At 45.0% G+C, this 17,534-nt stretch overlaps 1 protein-coding gene across 5 annotated transcripts in view; it reads right to left on the minus strand.

Annotated features, from left to right (window-relative positions):
• cpne2 (copine II) overlaps positions 1–17,534 on the minus strand; it is a 273,889-nt gene that overhangs the window by 52,116 nt on the left and 204,239 nt on the right. For 4 of the 5 annotated variants that reach the window (XM_063066743.1, XM_063066741.1, XM_063066742.1 and 1 more), the window contains 2 exons: positions 15,427–15,478; positions 12,017–12,150 (listed from right to left, as the gene is read on the minus strand). The exons of the other annotated variant lie outside the window; for it this stretch is intronic. In XM_063066743.1, the coding sequence (XP_062922813.1) occupies positions 12,017–12,150; positions 15,427–15,478 (186 nt within the window). The remainder of the gene's footprint in view (positions 1–12,016; positions 12,151–15,426; positions 15,479–17,534) is intronic. 5 annotated transcript variants of the gene reach the window in all.

A 17,534-nucleotide genomic window follows, 5' to 3' on the forward strand; every position in this document is an offset into this window, starting at 1 on the left:
GGTAGGGTGGCGAGAGGATGGGGTAAGAGCAGACGTGTGTGAAATGAAAGAGATGTGGTTGAGGGCAGGTTGATGGTGGAGGACGGAAACCCCTTTCTTTGAAAAATGAGGACATCTCCTTCATTCTAGAATGTAAAGCCTCATCATGAGAGCAGATGGAGGAACTGAGAGAAGGGGTTGGTGTTTTCACAAGTAACAGGGTGGGAAGAGGTCTAGTCCAGGGAGTTGTGAGAGCCCATGGGTTTGTAATAGACATCAGTGGATAAGCTGCCTCCAGAGATGGAGACAGTGAGATCGAGAAAGGGGAGAGAGATGTCGGAAATGGATCAGGTAGGAATTTGATGGCAGGGTAGAAGATGGAGATGAAGTGGATGAAGTTGATGAGTTCAGCATGGGTGCAGGAAGCAGTACCAATGCAGTCATCGATGTTGTGTTGGAAAAGTGCGGGACGGTCACCAGTGTAGGTTTGGAACATGGACTGCTCCACGCAGCCGACAAACAGGCAGGCATAGCTGGGACCCATGCAAGTGCCCATGGCTACACCTTTTGTTTGAAAGAAATGGAGGAGCCAAAGGAGAAATTGTTTCGAGTGAGGACAAGTTCTGCTAGGCGGGAGAGAGCGGTGGTGGAGAGGAACTGATTAGGACTGGTGTCCAGAAAGAAACGGAGGGCATTGAGGCCTTCCTGGTTGGTGATGAAGGTGTATAGAGACTGGACATCCATAGTAAAAATGAGATGATGGGGCCCAGGGAACTTGAAATCATTGAAAAGATCCAGAGTGTGTGAAGTAGGTGGGAAGGTCTGATCTAGTGGGGGATAAAACAGAGTCAAGTTATGCTGACATGAATTCAGTGGGGCAGGAACAAGCTGAATCAGTGGGTCTACCTGGACAAGCGGGCTTGTGGTGCTTGGGTAGGAGGTAGAAACGAGAGGTGCGGGGTGTGGGATCTACGAGGTTGGTGGCAGTGGATGGGAGATCCATAGAGTCAATATTGTTGGTGATGGTGTGGGAGACGATGGTTTGGTGTTCCTTTGAGGGGTCCTTTTTGAGGAGTAAGTAAGAGGAGGTGTCTGAGAGTTGTCGTTGGGCCTCAGCAAGGTAGAGGTCAGTCCGCCAGACTACTACAACACCTCCCTTATCTGCAAGTTTGATGATGTGGTTTGGATTGGTGTGAAGGGGATGGAAAGCTGAGCATTCGGAAGAAGTTAGGTTGGAATAGGAGAGAGGAGTGATGGAGTCGAGACGATTGACATCCCGTTGGCAGTTGGCAATGAAAAGGTCCAGGGCAGGTGGAAGACCAGGGTGGGGTGTCCAGGATGAGGAGGGTTGAAGAAGGGAGAAGTGGCCATCAGTGTGGAGTGGAGAGCCTTGCCAAAGAAATAGGCTCAGAGACTGAGGCAGCGGAAAAAGAGCTCAGCGTCGTGGTGGGCACGGAACCCACTAAGGTGTGGGCGTGGGGGAACAAAGGTCAGGCCCTTACTGAGGACTGAACCTTCTGCCTCAGAGAGGGGAAGGTCAGCGGGAATGGTTGACAAAGCTGAAGCCCTTACTGAGGTCTGAACCTTCTGCCTCGGAGAGGGGAAGGTCAGAGGGAACGGCGAAGACTCAGCATGGATGAAAGCTGGGATCGGAGTGTGGAAGGGGGTTGGTAGTGTCTGAGGGGAAAGTTGGTTTGGAGTGTTCAGGGATGGTGGGGTGAGAGGAAGATGGAGTCTCCAAGGGCCCAAGAGCTGTGGGGGGGAGGGGGGACCCGAGGGAGACGGCGGGATTACGGAATGGCGGTGGGGGAAGGGGAGACGGGTGTTCAATTGGCTCTTTGGAAGTGTCTGAGGTTGTTGAACCCGCATTGATGGCCATGGAGTCCGGATTTTGAATCTGCTCTGGATCGTTGTCAGCTCAGCCAGCTCCATCGTGGGCACTAAGCTCCCCACCGTCGATGACATCTTCTGAAGGCAATGCCTCAAAAAAAAGGCAGCATTCAGCATTAAGGACCCCCATGACCTCTTTTCTTCTCGTTGCTAACATCAGCGAGCAGCTACAGGAGCCTGAAGATATACAACTCACATTTTAGGAACAACTTCTTCCCCTCCGCCATCAGATTTCTGAGTGGACAATGAACCAACTCATGAACACTAGTTCACTATTTCTGCTCTCTTTTTGGAATTTCTAGTTTTTTTAACCGTACTGCACTGTACTGCAGTTGCAAACAACAAATTTCATGACGTACGGCAATGATAATGAATCTGGGTATCCTGATGCAGGATCTCAACATAAAACACGGACAATTCTTTCCCCTCCCCCCCTCAAAACCCATCTTTCCACTGAGTTCCTCCACCAGTTCACCCTTTCCTTATTTATTTCCTTTAATGGAGGCAAGCCTGGGACTTGCTGACACGTGCCAGTAAACAGACTGCAGTGGTGGAGCTCCAGGGAGCTCAGCTGGGAAACTCAGTTCTTTGCAGTTCAGACCAGACCCGGGACCTTTGACCTCACAGAGTTCAACAGGGATTGTGGTGCTGTGGCCAAGAAGCAGAGAAGAAAAGGAATTTTTTTTTGAGTTTACTTTTCGTTTAGTGCCTTGCCAACAACCACTTGATGTTGGGTACGTGACCAAGTGGTTAAGGCGTTCCTCTAGTTACCTCAAGGTTGCTAATTCGAGCCTCAGCTGTGGCAGCATGTTTGTGCCCTTGAGCAAGGCACTTAATCACACATTGCTCTAGTCTGTGCGAGGAGTGGCGCCCCACACAGACTTCCAATCTGCGCCTTGTAAGGCATGAAAATGCCCGACGCAGGCCTCTCATGGTCTGGAGTCGACGTTCCCTTAGTGCCTTTAATTATGTATTAGTGTTTGGAGCGCTTTTAGTTTCTCACATCTTAACAATTGTTAATTTTAATGGTATGGTGATAGGGGCAGATACATTAGGGACACTTAAGAAACTCTTTAGATGATAGAAAAATGGAGGGTTACGTAGAAGGGAAGTATTAGTTCGGTCTTAAAGTAAGTTAAAAAGTCAGCACAACATTGTGGGCTGAAGGACCTTTACTGTGCTGTAATGTTCTATATTTAATTTTTCAATTTTAGTGCTATTTTAATAAGTTTATGGAGTATCTCTGTATATCCGAGCCATATTTAATAACCAGAAGTAGGTGTACAATTTTGCCAAGTGGTTAAGCTTTCTGCAGTGTTTTGTGGGCAGAGTCACCCCGAGAGACTTTACTGGAGTCTGGAATGCTGAAGGTCACCAAGATCAGTCCTCCACAGCAAACAGCTAGTCATTGTGGGGTGCACGGAGTGATGGCAACGGATGACCAGGCTCCCTGCGGGAAAGGTTTGCACAATGGCCTTCAGGGTGGGGTAGGGCAGTCGTGGCAGAAACTCTGGAGTCACCAAGTGAGCAGCTAGAGGAAGTGATGGGGCTGTCCCACCTAGGTCATTCGGGGATCGAGTGGCTGACTTCATTCAGATAGACAACTCAGGTTATTAAATGAAACCTCATTCGGTCCACCACAATATGTAGGCTATCCATTGCAGTTCCACTTCCCTTTCTGACACGTCGCCACCCCCCCCCCCATGGCCTCCCCTGTCACTCAAGATGAGGCCACTCTCAGGTCAGATATACAAAACCTCATAAATCATCTGGATAGCCTTCAAGCTGATGGTATGAATACTTATTTCAAAAATCTTCCGGTAATTTGACAGTTGTCATGTGTGACCTACCAGTTTGTACTCCTCCTCCTCCCCCTACTTTTGTATTCTGGCTTGTGTCCTCATCTTTTCCAGTCCCGACGAAGGGTCCCAGCCCAAACCTTCAATGGTTTATTCCCCTCCTTAAATGCTGCCTGACCTGCCAAGATCCTCCAGCATTTTGCATGTGTTGCTCAAGTTGCCTAGCATCTGAAAAATCTCATGTTTATGAAAGCACTGCTCAAAGAGCAGAGGCAGCTAATAGTTTCAGCCACATCACCCCCTCCCTCAGACAAATACAAACTCTCTCACAGTGGTTTTCAAACTTTTTCTTTCAGGTGACCCACTTTAACCAAATGATTCACTCTCACCACCTGATAATAGCAATGCACCAACTGTAAGACTAATTGTAGGTTAGAAGTTCAAGTAGTAAAACTTCGACAGACTCCTATAGGTGCATGCTGGGGAGTGTCCTGTCTGGTTGCATCATGGCCTGGTGTGGAAACACCAAAGCCCAAGAATGGAAAAGTCTACAAAAAGAGGTGGGCGCAGCCCAGTCCATCACAGGCAAAGTCCTTTTCATCACTGAGCACGTTTACAGGAAGTGCTGCCAAAAGGAAGACCCTTACCATCCAAGCCATGTCCTTCTCACCATTGGGCAGAAGGTACAGGAGGCCTTAGGTCCTATACTACTAGGTTCATATACCCATATAACCATATAACAATTACAGCACGGAAACAGGCCATCTTGGCCCTTCTAGTCTGTGCCGAACTCTTACTCTCACCTAGTCCCACCGACCTGCACTCAGCCCATAACCCTCCATTCCTTTCCTGTCCATATAGCTGTCCAATTTAACTTTAAATGACAACATTGAACCTGCCTCAACCACTTCTGCTGGAAGCTCGTTCCACACAGCCACCACTCTCTGAGTAGAGAAGTTCCCCCTCACGTTACCCCTAAACTTTTGCCATTTAACTCTCAACTCATGTCCTCTTGTTTGAATCTCCCCCACCCTCAATGGAAAAAGCCTATTCACGTCAACTCTATCTATCCCCCTCATAATTTTAAATATCTCTAACAAGTCCCCTCTCAACCTTCTGCACTCCAAAGAATAAAGACCCAACTTGTTCAACCTTCCTCTGTAACTTAGGAGATGAAACCCAGGTAACATTCTGGTAAATCTTCTCCGTACTCTCTCAATTTTGTTGACATCTTTCCTATAACTCGGTGACCAGAACTGTACACAATACTCCAAATTTGGCCTTACCAATGCCTTGTACAATTTCAACATTACATCCCAACTCCTATACTCAATGCTCTGATTTATAAAGGCCAGTATACCAAAAGCTTTCTTCACCACCCTATCCACATGAAATTCCACCTTCAGGGAACTATGCACCATTATTCCTAGATCCCTCTGTTCTACTGCATTCTTCAATGCCCTACCATTTACCATGTATGTCCTATTTTGATTAGTCTTACCAAAATGTAGCACCTCACATTTATCAGCATTAAAACTGCATCTGCCATCTTTCAGCCCACTCTTCTAACTGGCCTAAATCTCTCTGCAAGCTTTGAAAACGTACTTCATTATCCACAACTCCACCTGTCTTAGTATCATCTGCATACTTACTAATTAAATTTGCCACCCCATCATCCAGATCATTAATATATATGACAAACAACATTGGACCCAGTACAGATCTCTGAGGCACACCACCAGACACCGGCCTCCAATCTGACAAACAGTTATCCACCACTACTCTCTGGCATCTCCCATCCAGCCACTGCTGAATCCATTTTACCACTTCCATATTAATGCCTAACAATTTAACCTTCCTAACTAACCTTCCGCGTGGAACCTTGTCAAAGCCCTCACTGAAGTTCATATAGACAACTTCCACCGCTTTACTCTCGTCAACTTTCCTAGTAACCTCATCAAAAGATTCAATAAGATTTGTCAAACATGACCTTCCACGCACAAATCCATGTTGACTGTTCCTAATCAGACCCTGTCTATCCAGATAATTTAATATACCATCTCTAAGAATACTTTCCATCAATTTACCCACCACTGATGACAAACTCACAGGCCGATAATTGCTAGGTTTACTCTTAGGATCCTTTTTAAACAGTGGAACAACATGAGCAATATGCCAATCCTCTGGCACCATCCCCGTTTCTAATGACATTTGAAATATTTCTGTCAGAGCCCCTGTTATTTCCACACTAACTTCCCTCAGGTCCGAGGGAATATGCTGTCAGGACTCGGAGACTTATCCACTTTTATATTCCTTAAAAGCGCCAGTACTTCCTCTTCTTTAAACATCATAGTTTCAGAAACAGTTATTAGCCTACAATCATCAGGCTCCTGAACCAAAGTGGGTATTGTCACTCACTGAACTGATTCCACAACCTATAGACTTACTTTCCAGGTCTCTACAACTCACCTTCTCAGTGATATTTATTTACTTATTTACTATTTGCACAATTTGTCCTCTTTTCCCCATTGGATGCTTGTCAGTATCTGTTGTGCATAGTTTTCCATAAATTCCATTTTATTTCTTAATATTCCTGTAAGTGCGTGCAAGAAAATGAATCTCAGGGTAGTATATAGAGACATACACTGTACATACTTTGGTAAGATAGATCAACCTATTGATATGAAAACCAGTCTTCAAACTCCTTCCATTAACGCTGGGAAAGGCAGCTACAGTATACATAACAGTCAGTGAGGGGGGGGAAGGCAATATGTACAAAATGCCATGGACCGACATGTTGGAGCAATGGAGGTGAGGGGGGAGGTGTATGGGCTGGAGTAGCTCTTAGGCCGCCTGTGGGGATAAGTGTCTGGGCAGGTGTAGCACATATCCCTGCTACATCTGCCCAGACACCTCCATTCAGGGCCCCAGACAGTCCTTCCAGGCAAGGAAACACTTCTCCTGCAAATCCGCTGGGGGTGCCTATTGTGTCTGGTGTTCGTGATTCAGCCTCCTCTATGTTGTTGAGACCCATCATAAACGGGGGGGGGGGTGGCGCTTTGTCGAGCACCGCCACACCATGTCAGAAGTGGGCTATCCCGACGGACAAACATTTTAATTCCAGTTCCCATTCTGACATGTCAGCCCACAGCCTCCTCTCGACCCAAGATGAGGCCACCCTCAGGGTGGAGGAGCAACACCTTATTTTCCATCTGGGTAGCTTCCAATCTGATGGCATGAATATCGATTTCTCCTGGTAAACATATTTCCCCCTCACCTCCCCTCTTCCTTTATTCCCTGCTCTGATCTTTCACTTCTTCTCACCTGTTTGTAACTTCCCCTGGGTCCCCTCCTCCTTTCCGTTCTCCTGTGGTCCACTGTCCTCTCCTATCAGATTCCTTCTCTCCAGCCTCTGACCTTTCCCGCCCACCTGGCTTCACCTATCACCTTCCAGCTAGGCTCCTTCCCCTCCCCCCAGCTTTTTATTTGGGCACCCCCCCCTTCCTTCTCAGTTGTTTCCATAGCCGCTGCCTGACCTGCTGAGTTCCTCCAGCATTTTGTGTGTGCTGCACTGGATTTCCGGCAGCTGCAGACTTTCTTGTGTTCACTTCCTTTATTGCAACTGGTGACCGTTTTTAATCTGGGATTAACACATTACCATTAACCAAGGGTAGTGAGAGATATGGGAGGAGATTGCAGATATACTATAACATCACACATCAACCACGATCTAATCGATGCCGGGACTCGCTTGGGGAGTGGCACAGCTTGCACAGAGCACACTCTGTTGCTATAGCTTAATAATGTAAATTGCCACACACTGGAGTAAGGATGAACACAGTGAAAATTGTTATGTGATCAGAGTTGTGACACAGCAGGCCACCAGGATGCTGAATCAGCACTTTTATGGCCTGGGCCGCTACTGATGAGCCTTGGGAGTTCAGGCTTCAAGACCCATGGTGGTCAGCCTCAGGAGAGGGAATTCAGTGCCAGCAGTTGAGGTGCAGAAGCTCGGAAGGGAATGGAGGTGGAAACTTCGTCAACAAGGCTGCCTATTATGTGGGAAATCAAAAATTCAACCCATCTGTCCATTCACCAATAACCAGGTGACTGACGTTCCCCCTCTCACTACCTGTTACAATTCCCAGTCCGAGCATCTTCTTCCAAATTTTCTTTTTTGTTACAAGCAACAAGGACAGTTGAGGAAGGTACCAAAACTGATACCATAATCCCTGTCTCAGTCTCACTGGTGAAGAGCTCACTCACAACAGTATACCCATTGAATTGGCAAACTGGCTCTGATCAAGGATCACACCTAAACTGTTCTCTCTTTCTCCTTAACTCTGATGACCAAATTCTTTCATCTAACAAGTTAATTTCTGAATTTCAGTTTCCTTCATTCTTTTAACCACCTTCCCGATTATTTCACGAGGGACATTTCCAAAGCAGCTGAGAACCAACGTGCCTTTTATAAAAAAAAATATACCTTTTATATTCTTTAACCAACAGAAAGCAATTGCCAAAACATAATCTTTTAGTAATTTCATTATTAGACAGTAAGACAATAAGACATTGGAGCAGAATTTCGCCATTCAGCCAATGCAACCTGCTCCAATCATGGCTGATTTATTAACTCTCTCAACCCCATTAGCCTGCCCTCCCCATAATTATTTTACTCCCTTAATAATCAGGAACCTATCAACCTCCACTTTAAATAGTGTAAACCCAAAGACTTGGCCTTCACAGCCATCTATAGCAATGCATTCCACATTTACCACCCTCTGCCTAAAGAAATTCCTCCTCATCTCTGTCTAAAGGGATGTCCTTCTATTCTGAGGCTGTGCCATCTGCTCTCATTTTGCTGGAGTAGATTATTTTTGATAGACTCAGTGGCCACTTTATTAGATACACCTGCTTGTTACCACAAATATCTAATCAGCCAATCATGTGGCAGCAACTCAGTGCTCAAAAGCGAGCAGACATGGTCAAGAGGTTCAGTTGTTGTTCAGGCCAAATATCAGAATGGGGAAGAAGTGACTTTGACTGTGGAATGATTGCTGGTGCCAGACAGGGTGGTTTGAGTATCTTTGAAACTGCTGATCTCCTGGGATTTTCATGCACAACAGTCTAGAGTTTACAGAGAATGGTGTGAAAAACATAAATCACAGTGATGGGTGGTTCTGTGGGCAAAAACACCTTGTTAATGAGAGGTCAGAGGAGAATGGCCAGACTGTTTCAAGCTGACGGGAAAGTGACAGTAACTCAAATAACCAGCTGTTACTACAGTGGTGTGCAGAAGAGCACAACATGGCAAACCGTGAAGTGGATGGGGTACAACAACGGAAGATCATGAACATACACTCAGTAGCCATTTTATTAGGTACACGAGGTACCTAATGAAGTGGCCATGCGGGTAGGTATAATAGATACTTGCACAGAGTGAAACAAAACTAGGTTACATACTAGTGAAGTTGCTGCCTCACAAGCTCTGTGATGGGATTTAACTCTGCCTGTCTGTGTGGATTTTGTACTTTCTCCGTGTGTGACCCCCTGATGCTCTGGTTACCTGTCACATCCCAAAGTGCGGATCGGTGGGTTAATTAGCCACTGGGTGAGTGGTACAACCTGGGGTGTGGGGGAGGTTAGTAAAGGAGAATGGAGGTTAGAGTAAGTGCACAATCAGTGAAGACTCAGGGTGGAAGGGTCTGTTTCTACTTTGAATGGCAATGGTAACGCATCTTGCACCACCCTCCATTCTGTTTTTGGAAGGCACACTAGGAATGGGTTAACAGTGAGCTGAAGGAACCCTACCACCTAGGCAGAGTGAACCTCCTCTAACGAGAAGAAGAAACGATGCCTCACAACATTACGCTTCAGCTTCAGCTGGAAATAATGCAGCACCGCCGACCACAGAGAGACAGCAGCGGCTCAGTACCCTTTACAATGCAAATCTGATCAAATACAGATCTTCACACTCTCGAAAGGGAACAACTTTAAAATCTGAATGACAGAAACATTCAGGTGTTACCTAAGTCAGGGAAACACAATATCTTTTGTTCAGAGTCCAGTAGAAGGAAATGCATTTCTGTGGTAATAAAATCCATGTCTCTTCATTGTGTTTTAAAAACAAAACTCATTCTGCAGCTCTGGGACTTTCTTTGGAAACACGCTGTGCAACTGTTTGATACAATTGTTCATTTTACCCCGATGCTAATATTGACTCTTCAGGAAATTGCTTACCAAGTATTCAACAGTCAATACTTTTTCAGGTGGGAAAGAAAAGGTAAGAAGGTGAGGGGGAGGGGTGAGAGATAGAGTGGGGGGGGAGAGAGAGGGATGAGTGGGAGAAAGAGAGGAAGGGGAGAGAAGGGGAGGGGAAGGGGAGAGATAGAGAGAGAGGAAGAGAGGGTGGAAAGGGGGAGGGAGGGGAGCGGGAAGGTGGGGGGAAAGAGAAGAGGGGGAGGGGAGAGAGGAATGAGAGAGGAAGGAGGGAGAAGAGGGGAGAGGGAGAGAGAGAGAGAGAGGGGGAAGAGGGGGAGGGGGAGTGGGAGAGATTCAGTTGCTAGGTTTAACACTGTTTTTCGTCTCTGCTCTCCTGGTTTTGACCATCACGTTCTCTACGAAGTGCATTGGAGAGCAATAAAGACACCTGAGTTTTGTAATCAAAGCTGTTTGAATTGTTTATGTTCGGAGGCAGTAACATTTACAAGACTTAAGCCATGCAAAGCAGCAAGGTGCTACTATAAAAGAAATCCTTTTGTGCATTTCAAGGAGATTTGCTTATGTAATGCCCTGGTTCACACCTTTACTGTTATGCTGAATGTACTTCATTTAGTAGTTCTGTAAGAGCAGTCTGTTCTGCTTTCAGCCTGTTTGGGTTATTGCTGAAGATAAGGCATGATGAGGAATGTGGGCCATCCAATTAGGATGCCAGAACTGGGGGGAGGTGTTTTTGGTGAGGAACATTGAGGTTGGTCTTGGGGGCTTTTGGTTGGTGGGAGATGAAGAGAGGGGGGAAGACACTGGGGAGAACCGGTCGTAGGATTCGACCCGGTGGGAGACCCGTTTGTTTGAGATGGATTGCGAACGATGTTCGGAAGGTGGTGTGTGCTTTCACACTGACCGAGGACACAGCGAGTGTGAGAGAGAAGTTCAAGGACATTTGACTGTTTAATTAAAATGGGTCCTTTTTTGTTTTCTTTGCTAACCCTGAAGTTAAGATTCATAAATATAATTCCTTTAATCGTATGCCGTATACTGTCTGATAACTCATGGCACTAATCTGTAACAGAGTGGCAAATTGCACAGTATCCACACAAACCGGGCTTTGGGGTGGGAGAGCCGTCTCGATCTCACGAGTTTAGTGGGACTGGAGAATGTTTTCCCTCGACTTACACAGAAGGAAACCGGGGGTTTCACTTAAAAACGGCAGTTCATGTTCGACAGGCTGCCAGTTCAATGGCTTTGGGTCATTTTGATGAGGCAGTGACTGTTTACAGGAGACAAGTCATATGCATGAACGGCAAGGTGCAGCCCACATCGATGGGAAGAGTGTTCGGCCTGTTTTATCAAGAGAAGTGTGTGGGGGGGGGGTGTTGGTGGGGGTAGGTGCTCTAGTCTATCAGCAGCCAGACTCAGAGAACGGTGGAGGGGGGTTGGTGGGTTGTGGGAGGTAGGTATTCTCGTGTATCAGTAGCCAGACACAGAGAACATTGGGGAGGGGGTTGTGGGGGGTAGGTGCTCTAGTCTATCGGTAGCCAGACTCAGAGAACGGTGGGGGGGTTGGTGGGTTGTGGGAGGTAGGTATTCTCGTCTATCAGTAGCCAGACTCAGGGAAAGGGAGTGGGGGGTAGGTGCTCTAGTCTATCAGTAGCCAGACACAGAGAATGTTGCGGGGGGGTGGGTTGTGGGGGGTAGGTGCTCTAGTCTATCGGCAGAGAAGGAGGGGGTAGTTGGGAGAGGTAGGTGTTCTCGTCTATCAGTAGCCAGACTCAGGTGAAAATGTACTGCACATCATCCTGAGTAGATTTTTAATCAGGAGGTGTGCTCCTCAGATACCCAAAGTATTCACAATAACAGACACAGCAGGGCACTGGTGTAATTGGACGTAACATTTGAAGAATTGCCCAGAATTAATTTGGCCTACAGGATCCATGTCAAGTCTAGGGAAGATGCCCATCAAAGTACTGCTCCGAATATCTGCCACAAGTTCCAATTCTGCATGATTAGCCAGAGATGACTACGCCTTACCCCACAGTGGGAGATGTTCATTTGCCATACCCACATCAGCATTTTGTCCTCACACCATGACCTCTGCACCTAAGGTTAACCCAGTGCCTCCCACTTACCGCTGCAGCTTCCTGCTGGATGGCTTGGCTGGCAAACCTTGCCACGTGATTTATTACCGGCGAGAAGTTGGTGGGTCCGTAAAATCGAATGTGTGGCAGACAGGCTGTATATGCCTGGACGACCCCTTCTACACCTTTGGCAAGGAAATACCATGAGGTTAGATAGCAGCATATACATTTCAGTCCTGTGCTTGAACCAGATTGTTTATTAACACTTTATTTTTAATTATTTAGAGATAAAACATGGTATCAGGCTCTTCCAGCCCAACAGGTCCACAACACTCAATTACACTCATGTGACCTATTAACCCGTACATCTTTGGAATGTGGGCGGAAACTGGAGCACCCAAAAGAAACCTATGTGGTCACAGGGAGAATGTACAAACTTCTTACAGACAGCAGCAGAACTGAACCCTGGTGCTGTAACAGCAGTACACTAACCTCTATGCTACCGTCCATTCAAGAAGCATTACTTGTAACTTGGGACAATTACATAAAGGGCTTTATATTAGGCCCATTTTATGATCTTAACATAAATCCCTTTACACACTTCCCTCAAGCTAAAAATGTTTAAAGGCACCTCAAGCAACACACATAAAAGTTGCTGGTGAACGCAGCAGGCCAGGCAGCATCTCTAGGAAGAGGTACAGTCGACATTTTGGGCCGAGACCCTTCGTCAGAATTCCAGCATCTGCAGATTTCCTTGTGTTTGCGTTTTTAAAGGCACTTCAGTTGCTTTACACTTGGAAAAAAGATCCAGCGAAGTCAAGTTCAAATCCCACCTCGGCAGGCTGAGAATTTGAAATCAGTTGATACAATTCTGGGAATTAGAGGCTGGGAATGAGAGGGGCCATAGTTCTAGTGTTTCACTCATGGTAATTGAGGAAGCAAACCTGTTGCTTTGCATTTGCTGGTTGACAGAGTATACGTGGCTACAAGTCACATACACGCTGGGTTGACAAGCATGTCACCCGGGATTTGGAACAAAGCAATAGCAATGTTTTGTGAGAATGCAAACTCAGGCAAGGAAGCTCAGCCTCACTGATCCAATGTGACAAACATATTCCAAACTGTCAGCTCAAAAACACAAGAGATTCTGCAGGTGTTGGAAATCCAGTTTGTAAGGTGTATACATGCTTGAGCTGACAGAATAAAACACGCAACATGCTGGAGGAATTCAGCAGGTTAGGCAGCAGTTATACGGAGGAATAAAGAGCCGATGTTTGGGCTGAGACCCTTCATCGGCTCCTCCAGAATTTTGTATATTTTATACTGACGGATCACTAACAAAGAGGATCAACATTTTAACAGAATTTTGGATTTTCTGGGAATTTGGATTGACGTCTAAATTTAAATGTATGGTGAAGATCTGAAATGGGGTGGTGAGGAATTTAATTCACTATTTACACTTAATTTGGGTGTAATTCACAATCTACATTTAAAATGGGTCCATTTTGGAGGATGCTAATTTGCTCATATTACAGCCTCCATGTGCTGATGAAATAAATGCACCAAAGGGAGCCAGATTAATTCTCACATTTCCTAAAGTTGGTCCCAAACAGGCCAAAGGCTAAAATCCAGCAGAAGGTAATAACGGTCTGATGATGGACAAGAATCACTGAATTTGAACCAAAAGGTAAGCACATCTCATGGAATCAGCTCCTGGACACTGAAGGATACACGGCAGAAGCTTTTATTGGCCAGGGCAGTTGAGAGAACAAAGGTTCAGGTTTGTCCAGTTCCTCCTACGCTTTGGATCCCTGCTCCATTCCCCAAGAGGAGGGTTGTTTACAAGTGCTTTCAGATTGCACCCCCCCCCGCCCCACTTTCCCCTCTGAGAGAAACAACGGACATCTCCTCTCTGTAGCAGTTCAGCAGAGCTGTGTTCCCTTGGGTCGATGCATCAGTTTAAAAGGGACGAATCAAATTCTTTTCTGATGCAAGCAAAGAAGAGGGTGAAAGCTGAATGTGGAATGTATAGCCATGATCCTGTAAATTGCCTGAGCAGATTTGAAGGACTGATTGGCTGAACCCTGATTCACAGGTCACACCAAACACTTCCTCAGATCTGCTCATATTAAATGCAACTTGGATGACTTTAGCTCAGAATGTTTTAGAACGAGTACAAAGGTAAATGCCATCTTTATTTCTAGTTTAGAGTTATAGTAAGTAAAATAATCCTCAAAGAGACCCTGGAAACAGGAAGGGAAGGAAGAATTAAATAAAAAGCTGCTTCTGTAAAAATCCTTTTTGGAAGGCTGGTGTTTGACTAAGTAGACAATGTCCTCCCAGGATTCTGTCAATGCCACACTGCAGATGAACACTAGAGTCATACGGGACAAAAATAGTCTCTCCAGTGTAACTCATCCAGGCTGACTCCATTTACCCAAACCTAAACCTCTCCTTTTCCATGTACTTATCCAGATGTCTTTTGAATGCTCTTAGTATGTCAGTCTCAACCACTACTTGTTGGTGCCTCTTTACAAATACACCCTTTGTATGAAGAAGATGCTGCTGACGACCCTTTTAAATCACTTGCCTCTGATCTTAAAACTAATGTTCTCCTGTTTTTAGCAAACTGTCCCTGGGGGAAAACACTAACTTCTTTCACCCTATGGATGCCCCTCATGACCTTATTTACTTTTCTCAGGTCACCTCACCATCTCCTATCGTATATTCCAGGGAACAAAGTCCTAGTCTGAGCAACCTCTCTTTGTAACACGAATGGCTTGAGAAACAGAGCCAAAGACCCTCCATCTAGGATAAGTTCTTCAGATGTTGACTGAAGTGCCAAATAATTCTACATTTTTTAAATTTCAGATTTCCAGCATCTGCAATTTTTTTTTTGATTTTCATGAGAAAGATCAGGTCTGAGTTAGCTGGATAAAGAGGGCACTCGGTTTGGGTGGAAACTCTATGCTGGTGAACAAATGCACTGTGCCAGATCAGGACTAATAAATTGCTGTCTTATACATCCAGTCAATACAATGACCATTAACACACATTGTTCAAAATTACGACATGTACAATTTAAAACTAGCTGCAAAAGATTTCAGCAGGAATTATATGAACAATTCTTGAAAATGAAAGCAGATTCCCTGGTTGATTATATTATTTTATATATATATATATATAAATGCACTCGCCACAGACAAAGATCTCTTTGTAAATCAAAACCAAATGCTCCCAGGCATCATTTTAACAGAGCAATGAAGTCAGTGAGCAATATTAGCAGTAACTAGCACACTTGGGGGATTTAAGCAGGCAGTATCCTCACCACAGTCACTGCTGCTGACTAGAACTGGTAAAGGAAATACAATTAGCAGTAAAGAACACAAGGTAGAAGGGGAGAAATGAGAAACTTGAGAGAGTCACGGCATGAGGGGGCTGATGAATAGGAAGATACTAACCTGAACAGAAAGGATTTGTAGGATTGAAGTTAATGGCAAATTCATGGGACACCTGAGAACAGAAAAATAATGGAAAAAATTAGGCTGTGCCATTTTGATGGCATTTTGAAAACTAATAATATGTGCGAACGGCGAATTTGATATTTTTTTTAAGCTAGAAAGGGTGTGACAGTGCAGGGAACAATTGGCAACATGTTCTACGTGCCCCTGGTGGGCCACCCGCTTAAAAACTGCTAAAGATTGGATCCACTGTAATCCTGAGTGATATTCCCATCGTCAATTATGCTGAGAAAGGGCTTCCAACTTAAAGCATTAATGTTTCTCTCTCTGCAGATGCTGCCTGATCTGCTGGGCATCTCCAGCATTTTATAGCTTTATCGATGATGGACACTGTTTTCAAAGTTCAAAATAAACTTATTATCAAAGTATGCATGTGTTACCATATACAACTGAGATTCATTTTCTTGTGGGCATTCACGGTAGAACAAAGAATCACAGAAAAACTACACACAAATAAAGACTAGTGAACAACCGATGTGCGAAAAAATACAAAAGGTGTAAATATAAATAATAGATAAATAATGCTGAGTTAACAATTCCTTGAAAGTTTTCAGTGCCAAATCTCTCTTTCTTGTCGTTGTTGAAAAGGGTTCAACACAAACATCCATTTCCGTTATTTTCACATCTCATCTACCAGCTTCAGGGAAGTTGTAGCTTTCGCTGCTTTATGATGTTACATTGCATTCTTCCTCAGTGGAAGATTCCATATAACTGGGTACAGAGAATCAATCACGCCTTACTGGTGGCTTTTCAAAGAAGAAAGATGTTACACAGTCAGTATGTTTACTTAACAGGAATACAACAAAGCTAAGGAAAAATGTGTGGTGAAGAACAATTTGTATTAGGATGATGATATGTCCCAACGAGAACCCCACTTTATTATTCTCTTTCAGAATGCTAATCAGTCATTGCTGCATGCTTGCGCAATAGTTGATTTGTGAATACCATGGGTGGCAACTCAAAACCACAAACCTTATGCTTCACTGCAGTCTTCTTCTTAAACAGATTGAGGAAAATGCAGTTCAGCTTGACGCCAGTCGGAAATGAGATTAGGTGCAAGTTTAAGATCAGGACTCAACACAAAAGATTCTGCAGGAACTCAGCGGCTATGGTGGGAAATGAACAGTCAACGTTTTGGGTCGAGACCCTCCATTTCTCTCCCTAGAATCTGCCTGACCCCTCCAGCATCTTGTGTGCTGTTCCAGGTTCCAGATTCTCTAGTTTCTTGTGTCTCTATTAAGGCTTGCTTGCCATGATGTAACAAAGATAAGGTGGATATTTAAGGAGGATGCTGCACCGTGTCCTTCTTGATTGATGGAGTCAAAGGCTTTCAAGGTCAAATCGATGTCTACAGTGGTCGATGCTGCTCCAAGTATTTCTCTCCAAATAGGCAACGCAGTGGGGATCCTGTCTGTGAATGGGTGGAATCCATGCTGTGATTCTTGGAGCAGCCCCTTGGCTACTGGGAGGCAGTGTTTGGGGAAGACTTTCTCTGTGGCAAACAGCAAAGAGGCCCCACTGTAGAAAACATAGTTGTATTTGTCCCCTTTCTTGACAAACAGCATGCAAGTATAACGCTTTATAGAGCCAGCGATCGTGATTGAAGTTCAATTCCCACTACTGTCTGTAATGAGTTTGTACTTTCTCCCTGTGACCATGAGGGTTTCCACCTGGTGCTGCTGTTACCCCCTCCCACATTACAAAGACAGAAAGGCTAGTAAGTTACGGGCATGTGATTTTGGCATCGGAAACATGGCGACACTTGCAGGCTGTCCCAATCACATCCTTAGACTGTGTTGGTCATTGACGCAAACAACTCCTTTCACTCTATGTTTCGATGTCTGTCATCAAGAAGGATAATCTTTAATTTTAAATAAAGATGGTCACAATTATGGCATCTGTGAGGTGTCAGACATCAGAGATAAGATTGTGAATTAAGTTTATTACCACCTCATTTGAGATTGGAAGGATAAAACATCAATAAGAGAAAACATGACATCTTCAAGCCTGTGGATGAGCATTGTTTAGAAACCTGTGGCAAGCTTCGA

Source organism: Mobula hypostoma, chromosome 14 (assembly GCF_963921235.1).
Source record: "Mobula hypostoma chromosome 14, sMobHyp1.1, whole genome shotgun sequence".
Classification (NCBI taxonomy): Eukaryota; Metazoa; Chordata; class Chondrichthyes; order Myliobatiformes; family Myliobatidae; genus Mobula; species Mobula hypostoma.